General features: G+C 56.1%; 1 protein-coding gene across 1 annotated transcript in view; it reads left to right on the forward strand.

Annotated features, from left to right (window-relative positions):
- Positions 1 to 16,535, forward strand: part of LOC118166911 (cytochrome P450 26B1) — an 18,950-nt gene extending 2,415 nt beyond the window's left edge. The window contains exons 2-6 of the mRNA XM_035326096.1: positions 322 to 546; positions 12,084 to 12,359; positions 13,400 to 13,555; positions 14,470 to 14,751; positions 15,636 to 16,535. Coding sequence (XP_035181987.1) covers positions 322 to 546; positions 12,084 to 12,359; positions 13,400 to 13,555; positions 14,470 to 14,751; positions 15,636 to 16,028 — 1,332 coding nt within the window. The 3' untranslated portion in view covers positions 16,029 to 16,535. The remainder of the gene's footprint in view (positions 1 to 321; positions 547 to 12,083; positions 12,360 to 13,399; positions 13,556 to 14,469; positions 14,752 to 15,635) is intronic.
- Positions 16,536 to 17,935: the final 1,400 nt, after the last annotated feature.

A 17,935-nucleotide genomic window follows, 5' to 3' on the forward strand; every position in this document is an offset into this window, starting at 1 on the left:
GGGCCCCCGGGGGGGGGCGGGGGGGGGGGGTGGGGGGGGGCCCCCCCGTTTTCCCCCCCCCCCCCCCCCCAGACCCTCAGGCACTGCTCCCCCTTCCTCGGCTCTTCCCCAGGCTGCTCGCCGGGTCTCCGCTTCCAAAAAACGAGGGAAAAAAAAAAAAAAATCCGAAATCCCCGCGGAGCTGCTCCGGGAGCGATGCTGCTCGCGGGGGGGATGCGGGGAGGCGGAGAGGGGGGGGGGATCCCCCCCGCGGGGGGGGGGGGGGGGGGGGGGTGAGGGGGGGCCGTGCGGTGACACCGGCCTCCCGTGCTCCCCCCGCAGGGCTCCTGCTTCCAGTCTTCGCGTCGGGAGAAGTACGGGAACGTGTTCAAGACGCACTTGCTGGGGCGGCCGCTGGTGCGGGTGACGGGCGCGGAGAACGTGCGGAAGATCCTGATGGGGGAGCACCACCTGGTGAGCACCGAGTGGCCGCGCAGCACCCGCATGCTGCTGGGGCCCAACACCGTGGCCAACTCCATCGGCGACATCCACCGGCACAAGAGGAAGGTGAGGAGGAGCCCACGCGAGACCGGGCGCGCCGCGCGTGGGGGGGCGCGGGGAGCGGGGATCCCCCCTTTCTCCACCCCCTTTCCCTCCTTTCTGCTTCTCCTCTCCCTCCCCTGCTTTCCCTCCCCTCCCTCTATGCCCCCCCCAGACCACCCCTGCGTGGGCAGTCCCGCGTGGGCCCCCCCCCCGTGTCTGCACTTTGAGTCTTTGAGGAATTTAAAAGGGCGATGGGATGGCGGGAGGGAGCCGGGGGGGGGGGCACACGGGGAGTTCCCCGAGTGCTGTCTCTGCCCCCCCCTGCCGCCCACCCGTGGCTGGTGACACGCGTGGCGGGGGCTGCCGTGGGCTGGAGGCCAGGAGTGGCCCTGCAGAGATCTTAAAAGGGCTATGCAGAAAGGGGAGGGGGCGTCGAGGGGGGGAGGGGGGGATGCAGTGTGCCCCCCCATGTCCAGGCTGCACCAGAGCGGGCTGTGGGGAGCCCCTGTTGGGGTCCTGCTTGCTGTAGGGCTCTCATGGCACTCAGCATTCACAGGGCTTCAGGGAAATTGGGGTGCAGATGAGGGTCCCTGGGTGAAGTGGGGGGACTGGGCTGGCTGGGGGGAGTAGTCCCAACCCTTCATCTTGTCTCTCTCCCCCCCCGGTGGTCCCTCTGCCAGACTCTCTGCACGCACCCCAGAGCAGGCCAGCGGTGGGGACAGCCTGGTCTCAGGGGGCAGTGAGAGTCCTCAGGTGTCGGGGATCGACCTCAGCCCCCCCCCGGCAAAACTCCCGCAGGCAAAGGCAGTGGCAGAGGTGACAGGCAGGGCGTGCTGGCATGGGTAATGGTGGCATGGGCGATGGCTTTCACATCCCTGCCTCGGCGGGAGAAGTTCTTGTCCTGCTGGGTTGGGGCGGGGGGTTAATTTGGGGGCAGGTGAGGAGAAAACATCTCCCTGCTCCCCAAAAGCTTCGCCCCCAGGTGGGGGTGAGCGCGGTACCCAGCACCAAGGGGCTGCCTCAGCCCTTGTCCCGAGGCAGACTCCGCTCCCCTCTCCGTGCTCCAGCAGGATTCCCTATCCTGGCGCATGCATTGCTCTGAAATCCCTACCGAACACCATCGCTTTTCTTTCCTCCCGGGGTTAGGACAAGAAAACGACCTCAGCCTGACTCCCACGAGCCACATTTCTTAGTGAAATGCCACCAGGACCTCGCTGTTTGGTCCCTGCCCGGGATTGGCGTGAGCTCGGTGCCTGCAATTGCACCCGCTGGATGCTTGGGCTGCTCCTTTTTGTCTTAAGGAGGGAGGAACCTTTTCCATCCCTGCCTTGAAACGTTGTGCTTGGGGCCGTCCCCATCACCGAGCGTGTCCAGGGGAAGGAGAGGTGCAGGGGCAGGGATGGTTTTCCTCCGGCAGTGGTGAAGCTGCAGCTCTGGCTCCTGTTTGTTTGCTATTACGAGAGGGTTAAGTGGCAGCAGCCGGCGATGTGGAGGTGCCTCCACTCCGCTGCTTCCTTCATCTCGGTCGGCAAAAAGCTTTTCTCTGCTGAAGACTGGGTAGCTCAGGCCCCTGGTTGAGATGTCCTCCATAAAAACCGCGGAATCCAAACCTCAGGAAAAGATGCTGGGGGAGGAGAGGAGAGCGTGGGTGATGGGAACGAGGTCATGGAAAAGGGAGGCCTGACCTCTGTGGTATCCTGATGGACTCGTAATTTGCACCACAGCTCAGCTGGGGAGTGCTGGCACCAGAAAGGAGCAATACCAGCGGCGTAGTGAGGGGCAGCCTCTCTCCCTCAGTACCTGTCTCACTTATATGCTAGGCTGTGAATCCCAGACCCGAATATTCCCTGTATTTTAGAGCCCAAGGCTGGCCTGGATCTCCTCGCTCCTCCTCCAAACTCTTTTGCCTTCCCAATTTTTAGCATTGCGCATGATCCCAAGCTGGCCAAGATCCTAATTCCTGCCTCGGGGATGGCTAAAGCCTCCTGAGAACAGGTACAGCCCGCTGTCCCGGGATGCCCTGCTGTCAGATCAAGGCTCTGACGCCACCCCTGTGCAACCGAGCCATGGCCTCGGATGCTTACAGACCACAAGTGCTCCTGCTTGCACCCCTCACCCTGCTCTGGGCTCTGGTGCAGCGGAGAGCAAGAGCTTCCCCGGGATTAGCAGGGCTGGGGATGCTGCGGGGCTAAGCAGACTTTCAGCTTTCTATTTCATCAGGGTTTGGGTACGAAGGGCTCAGCTGCCTGCTTCACTTTCCTTTGAATACGGCAGATTATTCTGATTCCTTCACTCGGTCTTTTAATACCTGTTCTCGGGGGGCTGAGCATCCCGTGTGCCATGCACCCATGGGTGGGAGCCCGGTGGCTGGAATCACCCTTTCCTCTGTGCAAACCATTCCTCGCCCTTGGCTGGGCGAGTTGCGCACACGGAGATAAGGTGAACCTGCTTCTGATGTGAAGCAATAGCTCATGCTGTTCCTGGCGAGACTGCGATGACCAGATTAAAGGTTTTTCCAGGCCAGGTGCCTTCTACGGGCAGAAATTAGCGGTGCCTTTTGAGTTTGTTAGCCCTGAGCTTTTGCTGCTGTTGAATGGCATCGACTTTTAACTCTCCCCATCCTGACTGTGAGGTGCATGAGGAGGAAGCACTAGACTGAGATTTAACCTTGCTCCTTCCACGTAGAAGTTTCTCTCTTAGGTACCTGCTCTGTACCTCCCTGCTGGGAAGCCAAGCAAAAACAAAGTTGGCAGAAGATGGCATTTTTCACAGATATCACCAACTTTCTTAGCAAGGCTGCTGGTATTAATAGAAAACGTTAAAAGATTCAGAGCAGCCTGAGAGCTCCACGGAGAAGAGCAGCAGGAGCTCCTGGGAAACCTGTGGGGTTGTTGATAACAGTTTAAACCTTGTGGGGCTTTTATTCTTCTTTCCCCTCCACGTCTCTCAGCTCGACTCTTTGCTCACCCTTAAGCGCTTTCTCATTCTCTGGTCCTGCCAGAAGTTGCCATGAGATGTAATTTCCCGTGAGGCTGCCTGTGGCATTGGGTGCCAGCTGGCAGGAGGAAAAGGAGCTCGAAGCCCCATGTGCTCACCCTCTTCTGAGACCCAAAGCACTGGGGGTCATCTCCAGCTCTTGTCCCACCAGCCACTGCATGGTCACCACCTGAAATGAGTCCTCATCGTCTTCCTATATGCCAGTGGAGCTGCACTTACACCAGCACTGGCAAATGCTCCTTCATTGTTCCCTGGCAATCCAGCTGTGGTCTCCTCTTGGCGGGACAGATTGCCACTCAGACAGCAGACAAGCTCTAGCAAGAGCTTTAAACCCAGCATATTCTTGCATGGTATTTCTAGTAGCTTGCCACAGAAATCAGCTGCTCTGCTGGCCATTTATTGCAGAGGTTTCCACAGAATTTTAGCTCTTCTCTGTGATTTTAGCACCAGCAAGTTGCAGCTGTGGCTGGTGGATCTGCAGTAGTTGCCCATGATGGTGATGGGATCAGAGCTGGGGTGGACAACTTGGTCTCTGGAGCTCTTCTCTCAGGTTTGCTGTTCCCCTCTCTTAACTTTTCCTCAGGATCTTATGAGGAATCAGCATCCCCCTGCATAAAGTAGGTGAATATCCTTCTCCATCCCTGGCTGCCAGAGGCTTTGATAAATATCAGAGGTGTCGATAAAGGGCTCCGACTTGCTCTCCTGGAAGGTGCTTAGGAGGAACAAGGCCACATTAACAAGACAATGCCCATGGCAGCTCTGCTTTCCCATCCCCTGTTTATTAAAGCTCCGTGGTAGGAAGCTGTCAAAGTTTGTACAAATAGGAGAATTTTTCCTTTTGGGACTCTCTGAGCTTTGTTGGAGAAGAGGTCTCAGGTACAAAGTCAGCTTTGCCTGGGGCTGCGACAGCTCGTGGGGTGGGAGGCAGGGCTTGTGTGCCTCGGGGACATCGTGCTGCTGCAGATGTCATTAGTGCTGGCTCTGTCCTGGCCCCAGATGAAGCTGGTGGACGAGAGCACTTTACAAGTAATAAACAGAAGGAATCCTAAACTCCCCAGTCCCCTGAGATAGATGCCTACCTTGAGGTTGTTACTGCTGGGGGGTCACAGATCTAATGTCGAGGCTGAAGGAGGATCTGGGCTGCCCGTACCACACCGGAGGGAGCTCATTCCTTTGTCCTGGCCTTTTTGTCCCCAGGTCACCTGGTGGAGACTGGCAGGAGCAGACACATTGCTCTCCTGCCTGGCTGAGCATGGCCATGGCTTTGCTGTGGCTTTGCAGTGGCAGAACCCTTTCCATCTCCACGGGGTGAAGGACACACATCATCCCTGAGGATTGGATGTGTCGGACACATTTTGTGTCCTGAGGGAGGGAGGCTCCTGCCCCCCTACAGGAACTCATCGGGGAGGGGTCCTCAGACAGTGCCTGTCTCGGGGCTCTCCCCATCCTGCTCTCATTTCAGAGGCATGGCCATGCCACCTCTGCCATATGGACGGGGATGGGACCCTGTCCCTGTCCGGCTGCTCACGCTGAGTCCATTTCACATCCCTCCTAGATTTTTTAATTATTTATTTTTTATTTTCACCCCCTCAGTTCCCACTGATTCCCGTGAAACCCCAGCGAAATCAGTGCAGTCGCTCCGGATTTGCCCCGGGTGTGTGTTTTGGAAGTGTCGACCCCTGGGCCAACGCGACCTGTAGCGAAGGCAAAGCTAACCTGTGCAGAGATAGCGTGGTTTTATGGGATTTAAGGGCAGTGGGAAGCTGAGGTTCAGCAAACAGAGAGCAAAGGCTGCCATGCTGCTGCCCACGAGGGAGCCTGGCATCTGTGTACAGAGGGGAGTGGGAGCTGGAAATGGCCAGGATGCATCGCCCTGAGCTTTAGGGTCAGAACCGAGCAGTGCCCGGGGCCAGGAAGGAGTTTTTTGGTGTGGGATAAGCGGTGCCAGAGTGCTCTGGTGCAGGGAAAGGTGGGACAATGACTTTCCTCGGAAGCATCCAGCCCTGGCAAGAGAGCACTGGACTTGCAGGGCCCGTGCTCTGTTCCAGCATAGTAATCCCAAAATAGGCACAGCTGGCTTAAAAAAAGGAAAAGAAAGAATAAAATAAAAGCAGTCCGTGGGCTGGGTAGACATCCTAGACCCGGAGACTCGAGGAGGAAGCAGACAGTGGTGCAGAGAAACGGCCTGTTTTGTCTCACTGTCCAAAACTACATCATTCATTAACACACCACAATTAATGTTCTGCCTCGGAGGCATACAAGTGTTGAGCTTATTAGCACCAAGTAGAAAGGTCTGAGGCTTTAATATAGTTTGCAAGAGGATTAAGAACACAAAAGGGGCCATAAATTTACAACCAAATATAAACCAGCTGCTGTGGGCAGGACTGGGGGGAGGGAGGGAAGGAGGCAGAGGGGGGAGAGGGGCGGGAGGAGGAAGGAGGGGTGGGAGGCGGCAGGACCGTACCTTCCACGCTGCCAAACACCCCGACTCAGGCTGCTCAGAGAATTTAATATTTTTTTTTCTGGCATTTCCACCCTCCTCAGCAGGAACTGTAGGGAACAAGCCATCACCTTCCACCCAAGCCCCCCTGGACCGCGTCGGGTCAGCTCAGGCGGGCTGGGCTCCAGCTGCCATGCACCAGGCCCCTTTACTCCTTCCCAGGCTGCTGCCCCGAAAGCTTTAACCCACGGGCAAAAGGCACCGGAGCTGGAGAAAAAAAAAGGCTCCCATTGATGTAGGAGGGCTCCCGCTCGTGGTCTTGGGGAAGAATTTGCTGGCTAGGGTGGCTCATTGACTTCAGACCAAATAGTGCTGTCATCTACCGCGGTGTAAATCCAGAGTAATTCCAATGGATTAAAAAAAAAAAAAAAAAGCAAAGCACAGGTGCTCCTTGGGCTGAGCTGTGCCTGAGCACGGTGGCAGCCCGGGAGCTGCCCTTACCCCATCCACATCCCCTGGGGTGGGAGCTGTGGGATGTCCTCTGAGGCACGGAGGTGACAAAATCCCTCCTTGGGCTGCTCTGGGCAGCACTGGGGGATGCCAGGAGCGCATCCCGGAGATGGGGGAGAGCTTTTCGGGCTCAGGATCTGTCCTGCAATGTCTTTGAGTAGTTTTGGTCTTCTGCCTCACCATGGTCTCTCTGGCCAGGCAGCTCAGGCAACCGGGGTCTGTAATATCCTGCTCATCCCTCTGTGGCTGGAGTGCTTTGTGTTGGATTAACAATGCTCTTTACATCCCAGGTGGCACTTCTGCCACCAAATATATCAGCTTGCTCTTCATCTTTCCTCTCTTTGATGGTGCCTGGTGGCCTTGGGTCACCTCAGGCTTTGTCATCTCTTCTTTGGGCTTAGTTTAAAGCCAGAGGGGGCCTCCCTGGTAGCCCCCAGGAGCTCACATCTTCCCAAGCAGGAACACCTCTGCACCATCAGAGGCATGCCCGTCTCCATCCGATGCAAGGCCTTCCTCGGGAGTTCGGTGGCAGAGCTGCTGAGATTTTCCTGCTGCTGTGGAAGCACTTTTCCAAGGTCTTCTCCCATTTCTGCCAAGACGGTGCATGCCCAGGAAGGCGTATTCATTTCTCCTTTGGGATGGAGCAGGCTGTGTCATGGGGCAGGTGTTTCTCTCCCGCCCCCTTGCTCTGCCATGTAACACGTGGCAGGAGCAAGGTCTGAGCACTTCTGGGAAGCTGTCTCAAAGCCGGTTTCTTTGCCAAGTCCAACACTGCTGCTAGGGGAACCTGTGGGTCTCTTAAACATGTGGGCATCCCTTCCCTTCGCTCCCCCCTCCATGCTCCAGGAAAAGTCACCAAAAAGGAGACTTGTCTCCTAATATCTCTCCTCCGTTGCTCTGCCGTGGTGGCAGGGCACTGTCCCTGCTGCTAACCGAGCTTCTCTGCTCTTCTTTACCTCTGGGTAAGCTCTCCTCTCCGCGCCACAGATTTGGGATGCAGCATGTTGTTCACTGCCCATCCCAGATCTTCCCAACCATCTGCTGCTGGTGGATGGCTGCCCTGACCATGCCATCACCTGCCCCATGGGCTATGGGGCTGCTTTTTCCCTGTGGCTCCAGCCACGGGCAGTGTTGGACCTCTTCTTGGCCAGGTGATCCCCCTTCCAGGTCCAAGGGCCCTTCTGGCTGGACGCAGCACCCATTTATTTGCCGAACTACCCACCGATGTGATAGCTTCTCTCTCTTCCCCTCCCTGTGTTCAGTTTCCCACTCGAGGAGCAGTGACAACATGTAAGGCGAATTTTGCAGTCCCCGAATGCGCTGGTTCCCCACGAGTAAATGGGAGGGATGGGGAGCAGCACGTCAGGGGTGGTGCAGGCACAGAGGTGCTGAGGAACCACAGTGTGTTTGGGTAACCCCATCGAGGGGGACAAGCAACCTAAATTGCTGAATGTAACAGGTCGCATTTTGCTGGAGCTGGATTTTTTTTGAGATGAGACAGTTTTGCAGATGGGGTGCTGAGATAGGTGTAGGGTGTCCCGCTTCTTTCCCCCTCTCCCCTTTGCATTGCCATCCCTTTACCACATTATCCTGTTAAAGGCTTGGAAAGGAAAGCCTCCCATGCCAAGGAAAGTGTAGAACTGCTTGGATAGGGAGGTTTTGTGCTACAGGGAACCGGGGTGCTTGGGCTGTTTGGTTTTAGTCTGAATTGGAACAGAAAGATGAAATCCTGGAGACTCTCACAACCCCAAATACGTAAAAAAGAAAAAAGTAAAAAGTAGGGCTCTGAGCAATTCTGAAAGGTGCAGGATCATTGTAACTTGCCCAAAGAGGCTGAGATGATCTCTCTGGTTTTCTTTTTAGTACCTTTTTTTTTTTTTTTTTTTTTTTTTTTTTTTCTGTGAGTCAATTGAATGTTGGTGAAACTGCCCTTTGCAGAACAGTCTCTTCTGCTCCATTTTTCCAGCCGGGCCAAGCCTGGTGAAATGGCCCCTGCTCTGCTCCGTGCCCTGCTCCTGCAGCCAGGTTGCTGGTGGTGAGGGGTGGCAGCAGCAACATGCTGGGGCAGTGGCAGGGGCCTGTGGAAGTCCTCTCCTCTTGGCAGTACCTTGGCACGGTGGCACAGTCTCACAGCCCTTTTGCTGCATTTTCCCTTCTCTCATGCTCCCGGCACCAGGACAGCCTCTTGCCCACGAGTCTTCTCATCCCACTCCAAAAATATTCCAGTTTACAAGCCCACTGGAGCACGGCAGTGGGCTCCACGCCTGGCAGAGAGAGGCAGACATCCTTTACAAGGTGGTGACAGGGCAGGGCTGGGACAAACACCGCCTGGCCTTTGAGACGTAGGAAGCAATAGCACGTCTCCAGGTTGGGATGCTGCTTTGGATGCTTCCAGGGCACGTACTGCTGGTGCCTAATTGGTTCATGAAAATGTCTCTCATGCCTTTGTTTTGTCAGGCCAGCAGCTCTGAGCTGGATGAGGCACGAGTGCCCGATCCCAGCTTCTCCTCCTGGAGGGTGGGAAGGAAAATCTCCGCTCCCTCTTTCTGTGCTGGAGAGCAGGGGACCCACTGACCGTGGTGGTGAAAGGCAGGGGATGAGGTTTGTGCTTGGAGGGGGAAGTTTGGCTGGCACCAAGGAGGGGTAAAATGATGAAAAGCATCATCCCTGATAAATACACTTCACCCCGGCTACCAAATGAAGCTTTTTCTCGGCATAAAAATGCTGTGGGTTGAAGCTGAAGGTGCTTCACTTGAATGTCCTCTCCTCTGTGGTGAGGTTTAAGAATGGGGCTGGGGTGCACTCCATCCGGGACTGGGGGCTGCTCACTGTCACGCAGAGCTGGACCTCTGTGGGGGATCCCGGAGCTGAGACACCGGGAAGGAATTTTCTGCCTTAGGAAACCCATAAATCTTTAAATATCCTGTTTCCACTGTGAGGCGGATTCGGAAGTTTCCAGCTGGGTGGTGGGGGTCTCCCCGGGCAGGGGTAGGCGAGCGCGCGCGGGTGTGAGATGCACAGAGCAAATCCCCAGACTTGGCTTTTTTTTTAGGACGCACCAAAAAAGTGGAGAGATGAGAGCTCTTCCCAGCACCCCCCCAAAGCCTTGGCCAGCTGCCCCATGGCTGCTACCGGCCCCCTCCCCTATAATGGGCATCCCCTTAGAGCTTTTTTTTGCCTCCGGGCTGCTCGGGATCAACTTTTTTGCGCAGCGATGCTCCTCGGCTGGGCTTCACTAGAGGGCGCAGGGATTTTAGGCTAGAATCGTGCCGAGGTCTGTCAGGGAAAGTTGGCTGCCTTTTCCTCCTTTTTAATCAACTGGAAAGATGCAGGGTTGAACTGGAGGTGACTGGAAGGGGATCCAGACTTGTGTCTGGCTGGGGAAGGATCCGCTGACATCTGGGATTAGGCGGCGTGGAGCGCAGCGGCGGCGAGCGGCTGGGACCCGTGACGCCGGCTTTGCAGCCGGATGGGGCTGGAGGAGCCCGACAGTGAAAGGACAGCTCAAAAAAGGGCAAAAAAAGACCAGACCCCCCCGCCCCCGTGCAGAATGCTCCCTATTTCCAGGCTGTTGCCTTCCACAGGGGCTCATTTTCTACCTTGTGCCTTCGCTGAGCATCACTCCTCGGGACGGGTGCACTCCTCCTCAGAGCCTGGCTTGGCAGAAAGGTGTGGATCCGGCCCCAAGCTGGTTCTCTGCACTGTAGGGGTGTTTTTTTGCACAGCAGGACCAGAGGTGTTTCTGAGTCTGCTCTGCTTTGTGTGGGAAGCAGGGGGGTCCTCTCCCCTTGCTGGGGAAGATGCTGGGCAGCAATGGGGGAGGCCAGGGTTCGCCCCAGGTGCCACCTCTGTCAGGACGGTGACCCCAAACAGGGCTTCAGACTCTTCTTTCCCACCCCCCTGCACACACCTGAGGAGGTCTGCCTGAGCATCGCTGTCCTTTCAGGGCTTACAAACAGCCCGTGAAGAGCAGAGAGGCACAGAGAGCAGCAGCCGCATCATCTCGCACCCTCACCCTAGCCCCGCCGTTCATTCATTCCCCCGCTCCATTCATTCATTCCTCAGCTCTCTGTAGACATCTGGGGCTGTCTGTCTGTCCCCGAGCACATCTGTCCATCTGCGTGCATCTTCCCCCTCTCTCCCAGCCCTCCTAGCCTCCTGCTTGCGCACTGCTTTCCACGCCAAGCTCTGCCCTGCCGTGTGTGGTGTGATGAGCTTTCCTCGGGGCTCAGCCCGCATGCGGCGCCTTATGAAGCAGCTTTTGTCGAGCCTCCCGCCCGGGCTGCGAGGGGACGGAGGTGTTATTTCACCAAACAAACTCCCGGCGAACGATGTGCATTAGCAATGAGGGGTCGCCGCCAGGAAAATGTTACCTTTCCCTTCGAGTGCTGACTGCAGAGGAAATTCCCACATTTACAGCTCCGGTGCATTCAGCACTCGTCAAAAGAGGGGGCGGCTTTGATTTCTTTCCTTTTCTTGTCATTTTGATAACTTTGCGCCCCCCCCACCCCCCACCCCCCCAAGCAATCAGCCTCCGGTGGAGGCTTGCAGCTCCCTCCTTGGGAGCCTGCTTTAATTTGATTTTCCCGGAGGCCTGGCATGTGGCGGTGCGTGTGTGCACGCCGCCGTGTGTGGAGGTTAATAAAAAATAAACAAACAGCACTTTTTTCCTCCGGTGCACTCTGGGAGGGATGCGGCGGGGATGCCGAATGAAAGCGCGTGCTGTGGGCTGTGCCGGGGGGGGAGGCCAAGGGACATTCCTGGCATTTCTGAGCTCCTCGTGCAACACGCGGGCTCAGTCCCAAATTGGAGTAAGGAGCCGTTAGCATCGGGGACCTGGGGAGGCCCACTCCTGCGCAGTGTTTACTTGCAGAACTTAAATTAATAGTGTCTGCTGACATCAGGTTTTTAGCCCGGTTTCCCAAGGAAATGAGATGTGTGCGATCTCAGCGTCTGCATGCGTGTGTGCCTCTTTTCCCCAATAGCACTTGAACCTCTGTCTGAGTTCAGCCAGATTTTCAGAGAGCCTAAAGGCCTTGAACTAATTATATTGCTTTTTTTTTTTTTTTTCTTTTGTATATATTTAAAACGGTTGGTTGTTAGGAGAGAGAAACTCCCAATGCTTCCCACTGAGAGAAAAGCTTGTGCGTGTGTGTTTGTGCACAACCAGGCTATTAGACATCAGAGAAGCCCCACAGAAGGGCTGTGTTATTAGCACCCAGCTAGTGGGATGAATGCAGGTGGGAAGCAGGACACATGGAGCCGCAGGAAAGCTGGCTCCATCCACCCTGCCGTGCACGAGGGGAATTGTTTCCCCCCATCTCTGGTTAGCTGCTGGAGAGGGGCTTGGGGGCACCACAATGCCACCAGTCGTCTGGGGTGGCTGTGGTGGGGTTGGCCTGGGGAGGCTCCCTCAGCTGATGGCTTTCCATCAGCCCTTTTTGGCAGTGATTTTGGAAACTGGTCATTCTGGATGACGAACTCTGGATGATAATAAGCCTTCTGCTCAGTGGAGGAGATTCGTGATGTTCATTTTGGTGGGCAGAAGCAGGTTATTGGAGAATGCAAAGATTGTTGGGGCTGCATAGAAATCTCTGCTCACTCTCTTTCATAGGTTTTCTCCAAAATCTTCAGCCATGAGGCCCTGGAGAGCTATCTGCCCAAGATCCAGCTGGTGATCAAAGACACCCTCCGGGCCTGGAGCAGCAACCCCGAGTCCATCAACGTCTACCACGAGGCCCAGAAGCTCACCTTCCGCATGGCCATCCGCGTCCTGCTGGGCTTCCGCATCCCCGACGAGGAGCTCAGCCGCCTCTTCGAGGTCTACCAGCAATTTGTGGAGAACGTCTTCTCCTTGCCCATGGACCTGCCCTTCAGTGGCTACAGGAGGGTAAGAGATTTGGGCTGAGGCTTCCACAGCCGATAACATCAGTCTGGGGTTAGGGAGGTGGTGGCTAATCCCTGCCTCTCTGCGTGTTCTTGGTGGGATGTCTTCTTACCCTCCGATGTCTAGAAGCAGGTCTATTTTGGGCTAAAAAGTCCTGTTTTGGTGGAGTAGAGAGGGAGACGCATTCACAGGCTTTCAGAGCACTGGGTACCCCTTGCTTTAGTGCAATGGAGAATACAGTCAACATTTGCTCAGATTTACTGGGTGATTTTTCCTTGCAATGGCACTTTGCTGGTTTATTTTTATTTTTATTTTCATTTTTTATTTTTATTTATTTTTATTTTATTTGTGGGACCCTTCCATCAATGCACTGCCTGTCTGCAGGGCCAGAGAGGCCAGCAGCCCTTCCGATTCTAAGAACTGTTCCAGTTCTTCTATGGAAGACGCAAAGTGAAAATATAACAAAAATAGTTGTATTTCAACAGGAATTTTGGTAATAGATTTTTTTTTTAATTATTTTTGTGGCTATCACTGCAAATAATGTTACTTGACCACACGAATGAGCCCAGACATTGGCAGCCCCAGGTTAGCTCAGTGGGGCTGCACTCCCATGCCCAGCATGAGGCCCAGCAATAAAAATGGCTTGGGAGCCCCATTTCACCCTCGGGAATAGGATCATTTTGGATGAACTGGCTTTCCCCCGAGAGACAGCTTTCCCAGGGACTGCTGTATATCCCGGGGAGAGGGGGAGGCCTGTGAACTGGTGCAGTACTGGAGCTCCCACATCCCACCTACCATTTGCACCTAGGTGCCGATTACCCTCGCCTGTAATCGTGCACACCCAGGGCTTGCTCCCCCTGGCCGGGGAGTGACTCCAGCATTTTTATACTTCTCTTTGAGCACCTGCAAGTGCCATTGGATTCCATAGTGGTGTCCTCCTGAGCAAGCCTCCATCTTCTGGGGATGCTGGGCAGCCCCAGGGCAGGGGGGATGGTGGTTGTAGTGCAGTGCCCTGAGTGATCTGGTGGCTTTCTGCTCCCCAGGGCATCCGGGCACGTGAGACGCTGCAGAAAGGGCTGGAGAAAGCCATCCAGGAGAAGCTGCAGAACACGCAGGGCAAGGACTATGCTGATGCTCTGGACATCCTGATAGAGAGCGGCAAAGAGCACGGCAAGGAGCTCACCATGCAGGAGCTGAAGGTAAAGGTCCTCCCCGTGACCCCCTTGTCCTCGCTGTGCTCCGGGCTTGGGCTCCCTGTGCAGCAGAGCGTGGGCTGGAGCAAGGAGGATTTCCTGGGGGCACACCTGAGGCGGTCGGTCAGAGCTGGGGGTGCCCAGTGTGTTGCTGGAGCTGCAGGTGAACCCTGGCCTGGTGGAGCACGGTGCCAACAAGCCAGTTGCTTTCCTTCAAAATGCATTTATCACACTCGATCCTTGCTTAAAAGCATTTCCAGGGAATGCCAAAAGACCGTGCAAGCTGGCTGAAGCTTTCAGCCCCGAGCAGACTCACACCTCCAGCTGTGCAGTTTTCAGGTGTCTCCTCTGCAGGGTGTATGAACCCTTGGCAGGTTATTAATTGCAGTAGGCTCATGGCATGACTTGATTAATCAAGACCCATCCCTGGGGGCTTTTCTCCTGTCTGTCACTGCGTCCTCTAAGGCTCTGTGGAAATATCCTATGGTGTGTCCAGCCTTTCACACCAGCCACCCGTGTCTCCCTTTTAAAAGGGAAGTTCCTCCTTTCCTCTGAGTGCAGGAGAAAGTGGGAACAGGACTGTGCCCACACCAGGAGGGACATCAGGAGGGCTGGAGAGCTGTGGGGTGTTAGGGGGACTGCTGCAGCACCACCTGAGCAGGGCAGATAAAATATTCCAGAGGTGGAAGAGATCCTGCCCTCCTGCTGTCAGCAGCTGGAGAACATCCCCATGCAGAGGGCAAGAAGGGGGGAATGTCTCTTTGCCCGCTGGAGCTGCATGCCTTGAGACGAAGGGGAAAGGAGTGCCCCAAGGCAGGCTGCTATGGCCCCGTGCGTAGCCCCTGCCATGCCACAGCTGTCGGTCCATCCGTCTGTCCATCCCTTCTGCGTCTCACCCCAGCTTCCCTCCTGCCTTTCAGGACGGCACCCTGGAGCTCATCTTCGCCGCCTACGCCACCACTGCCAGCGCCAGCACCTCTCTGATCATGCAGCTCCTCAAACACCCGCGGGTGCTGGAGAAGCTGCGGGAGGAGCTGCGCAGCAAGGGCATCCTCCACAACGGCTGCATCTGCGAGGGCTCCCTGCGGCTCGACAACATCAACGGCCTGCACTACCTGGACTGTGTCATCAAGGAGGTGCTTCGCCTCTTCACCCCCATCTCCGGGGGGTACCGGACGGTGCTGCAAACCTTCGAGCTGGATGTGAGTACTGCTGTGGCGGCGGGGTGCTGCTGCACTGTTACCTTCCCCAAAAAGCCCTCTGTGCCTTGTGCAGAGCTCGCCCGAGCCTGGTTGAGATGAGAGCCGGGAAGGATAAGTTTGGTCCTGTTGGTGGTGGTGGGTGGAAGTGCTGCAGATTCACGGGAGGATGCAGGGATCTGGCCCCTGGTGGGGAAGAGACACACTCGGGCTGTCAAAGAGGAGACAGCCACGACGCCTCAAAGAGCAAATCGTGACAATGTTTGACGCCAAAAATCTGAGCTGGGGTGTGACAAGGGAAAGGTTTACTGCAGAGGGCACCTCCAGGCTGCCAGATGACAGGCGCATTGCTCACCGCCATGGCTGGAGTTTCCTACCAGCGCAACAAAAGCTTGAGACCTGGCTGTCACCGCAAATCCTGCTAAAGCGATGACTGGAGTCAGAAACCTTTTAAAGTGCTCAGGGGATGAGAAATCCTCCCCGTTTCACACCACCCAGGCCCTGACGTGAGCGTTGGGTGGCAGGGTGGGAGCAAAGTGCTGAAGGGTGTGCGGCTCCTCCGGGCTGCCCGGCTCATGGGGCAGTCGGGCACCGCCGGGTTCCTGGTAGGCGACTGCTGCAAGTGACCACAAAGCAAATAAATTGGAATGGCTCACCCGACGGGCTGGGATAGAGGCAGGGATTAATCCAGCATTCCCATCTCCTAGCACTTCGTGTCGCTCTCTCTGCTTTTTTTATAAATGCAGGGAATGACCCCAAAGAAAACAGAGAAAAGCATTTCCCCTGGGGACCAAAGTGGCTTCGCGCTGTCCCCTCTCTCCCTCTCTCCTTGCAGCACGGTTGACCCACTCTGCTTTTCTCTCTCCCCTTCCCCCTCTTCCCTGCAGGGTTTCCAAATCCCCAAGGGCTGGAGCGTCATGTACAGCATCCGGGACACCCACGACACCGCCCCCGTCTTCAAGGACGTGGACGTCTTCGACCCCGACCGCTTCGGGCAGGGCCGCAGCGAAGACAAGGAGGGCAGGTTCCACTACCTCCCCTTCGGAGGGGGCGTACGGACCTGTCTGGGGAAGCACCTGGCCAAGCTCTTCCTCAAGGCGCTGGCCATCGAGCTGGCCAGCACCAGCCGCTTCGAGCTCGCCACCAGGACTTTCCCCAAAATCACCCTGGTGCCCGTGGTCCACCCGGTCGACGGACTCAAGGTCAAATTCTTCGGACTGGATTCCAACCAGAACGAGATCCTGACGGGGACAGACGCTATGCTGGGGGCCACGGTGTAGAGCCCGCGAGGGACGGGCGGCTGGGGACGGAGGGGTGGGGTGGGGACACGGGGACGAACAGGAGGGGAGGGGAGAGGACCGAGAAGCTTCTCCACGACGCTCGCTTCGCGGAGCCTCCGGGTCGGGACTGCTTTCTCCACCGGTGAAGCTGCCAAAACCGTTCTGCTCCGGGAGTGGAGAAGGTCGGGGTGGCGTCATGCCTCTCGCTTCCTTCGAAAAGAGGGAGAGTCGCAAATCCCGAGTAGAACTGGGACTGTCTGACCATACACAGTATCTAAATATTATAAATATATATATATAAATATCTATAAAACACTTCTGCTGCGAGGAGGAGCGCTGCAAAGCCCCGACTGCGGGAAAGGCTTTGGAAATCAGCCGGCAACCAGAGGTCTGGTGGCCCAGGGCGGCTCTTGGGTGGCCGCTGGGCTTTTTTTTTAACAGTGTTAAATTAGCTGGTGATAACAGTGTTTTTTTTTTTTTTTTTTGTTTTTTTTTGTTTTGTTTTTTTGTTTTTTGTTTTTGTTTTTGTTTGTTTGTTCAGTTGTGTTTTTTGTTTTGGGGCTTTGGGGACTTCCCTGGGTGAGGGGCAGACGAGCGATGCCCATTCCCACCCCATCCCCTGGGCAGGTTTGGGGGGGGGGGTGCTGCCGTTTCGCCTCCTCTGCGGGACTGAAAAACCCTGTGGTGCCTTGTCTGGGACCGAGAAGATGGCAAGCTGTCTCTCTGAGGCCTTGGACAAGTGCGTTTTTGCATTTTGCAAAATGGGCTCTGGGGCGGGGGGGGGGGGGCTCCTGTTTTTTTTCATTGAGTTTCCTGCTGCTGCTACACAGCCTGTGGGCACCCGTCCTATTCCCCCCCACATCCTCTCCATGCAGAGGCACCCATCTGGGGGCATTTTGGTGCCTTTGCTCTCCCTCAGGGTGCAGGCACCAGCCTCCAAAGCATGCAGCCCCCCCCAGCCTGCCACGGCTCTGTGAGCACCAAGCACTGGGGTGCCCAGCAAAACCACCCCGCTCAGAGCCGCTCCTTTCGGGAGGCATTTGCATTAAAGGTGATCTCTATAAATAAGCCAATGTCCGCATCGTTTGTCTCGTGCCTGGGTTTTGTTTGGCGATGGGAGAGCTCGGCAGGAAGGAGAGCAAACGGTGGGCTCCTCGCAAGCTGTCTGCCTCGTCCCACCACCCGCCTGGGAGAGGGGCCCTGCCCAAAGCAGCTCCAGCACAAGCAAGCGGCCACCAAGGTATCTTGAGTTTCATTTGCTGGGTGGTATTATTTTTTTATTATTATTTCTTTTTCTTTTTTTTTTTTTTTTTTTGCATGCTAAAGGCTTCCAGGTTGAGTGTGAGATGGGTGCGTTGTGTTGAAAGCAGATGTTGCCTCATGCGTAGGTGCAGAGCAAAGACACCCCGAGCGCTCTGGCTGGCATTTGGTTCAGACCGGTGCTGGGAAATCCCTCTTGGATTCGAGGCATTTCATCCCAGCTCCACACAGCCCTGCTCCTCTCCCAGCTCCTGCCCTCCATGGTGAAAAGGATGAGGCAAGGACCGTGGCTGGGACCTCTCCTAACCACGGTGGGGAAAGATCTCATGCTTGGGTGGGCAGCTTGGCTTTCTGCTTTAAAGGTGTCCAGATAAGTCGGAGGGGCTGAAATAGGAAGGACGAAGGGGCAGATGTTGCTTACCAGGTTGCTTTGCAGGTTGTGCTTTTGAGGAGTGGGTGCCTCTCTGGAAGGTCGAAGGAAGTGTGGAGCGAGCGATGGTGGTGGCTGCCTTTGCCAGGCTGCTGTCTGGTGGGGGCGGTGGGGAAGGAGGCAGGCTGTGAGCCAGGGGAAGCTCTCGAGGTCGGATTGCCGTCAGCCAAGCTGCCAGAAGCCCCCCAGGAGCATTCCGGAGGATGGTCCCCACTCA

Source organism: Oxyura jamaicensis, chromosome 4, assembly GCF_011077185.1.
Source record: "Oxyura jamaicensis isolate SHBP4307 breed ruddy duck chromosome 4, BPBGC_Ojam_1.0, whole genome shotgun sequence".
Classification (NCBI taxonomy): Eukaryota; Metazoa; Chordata; class Aves; order Anseriformes; family Anatidae; genus Oxyura; species Oxyura jamaicensis.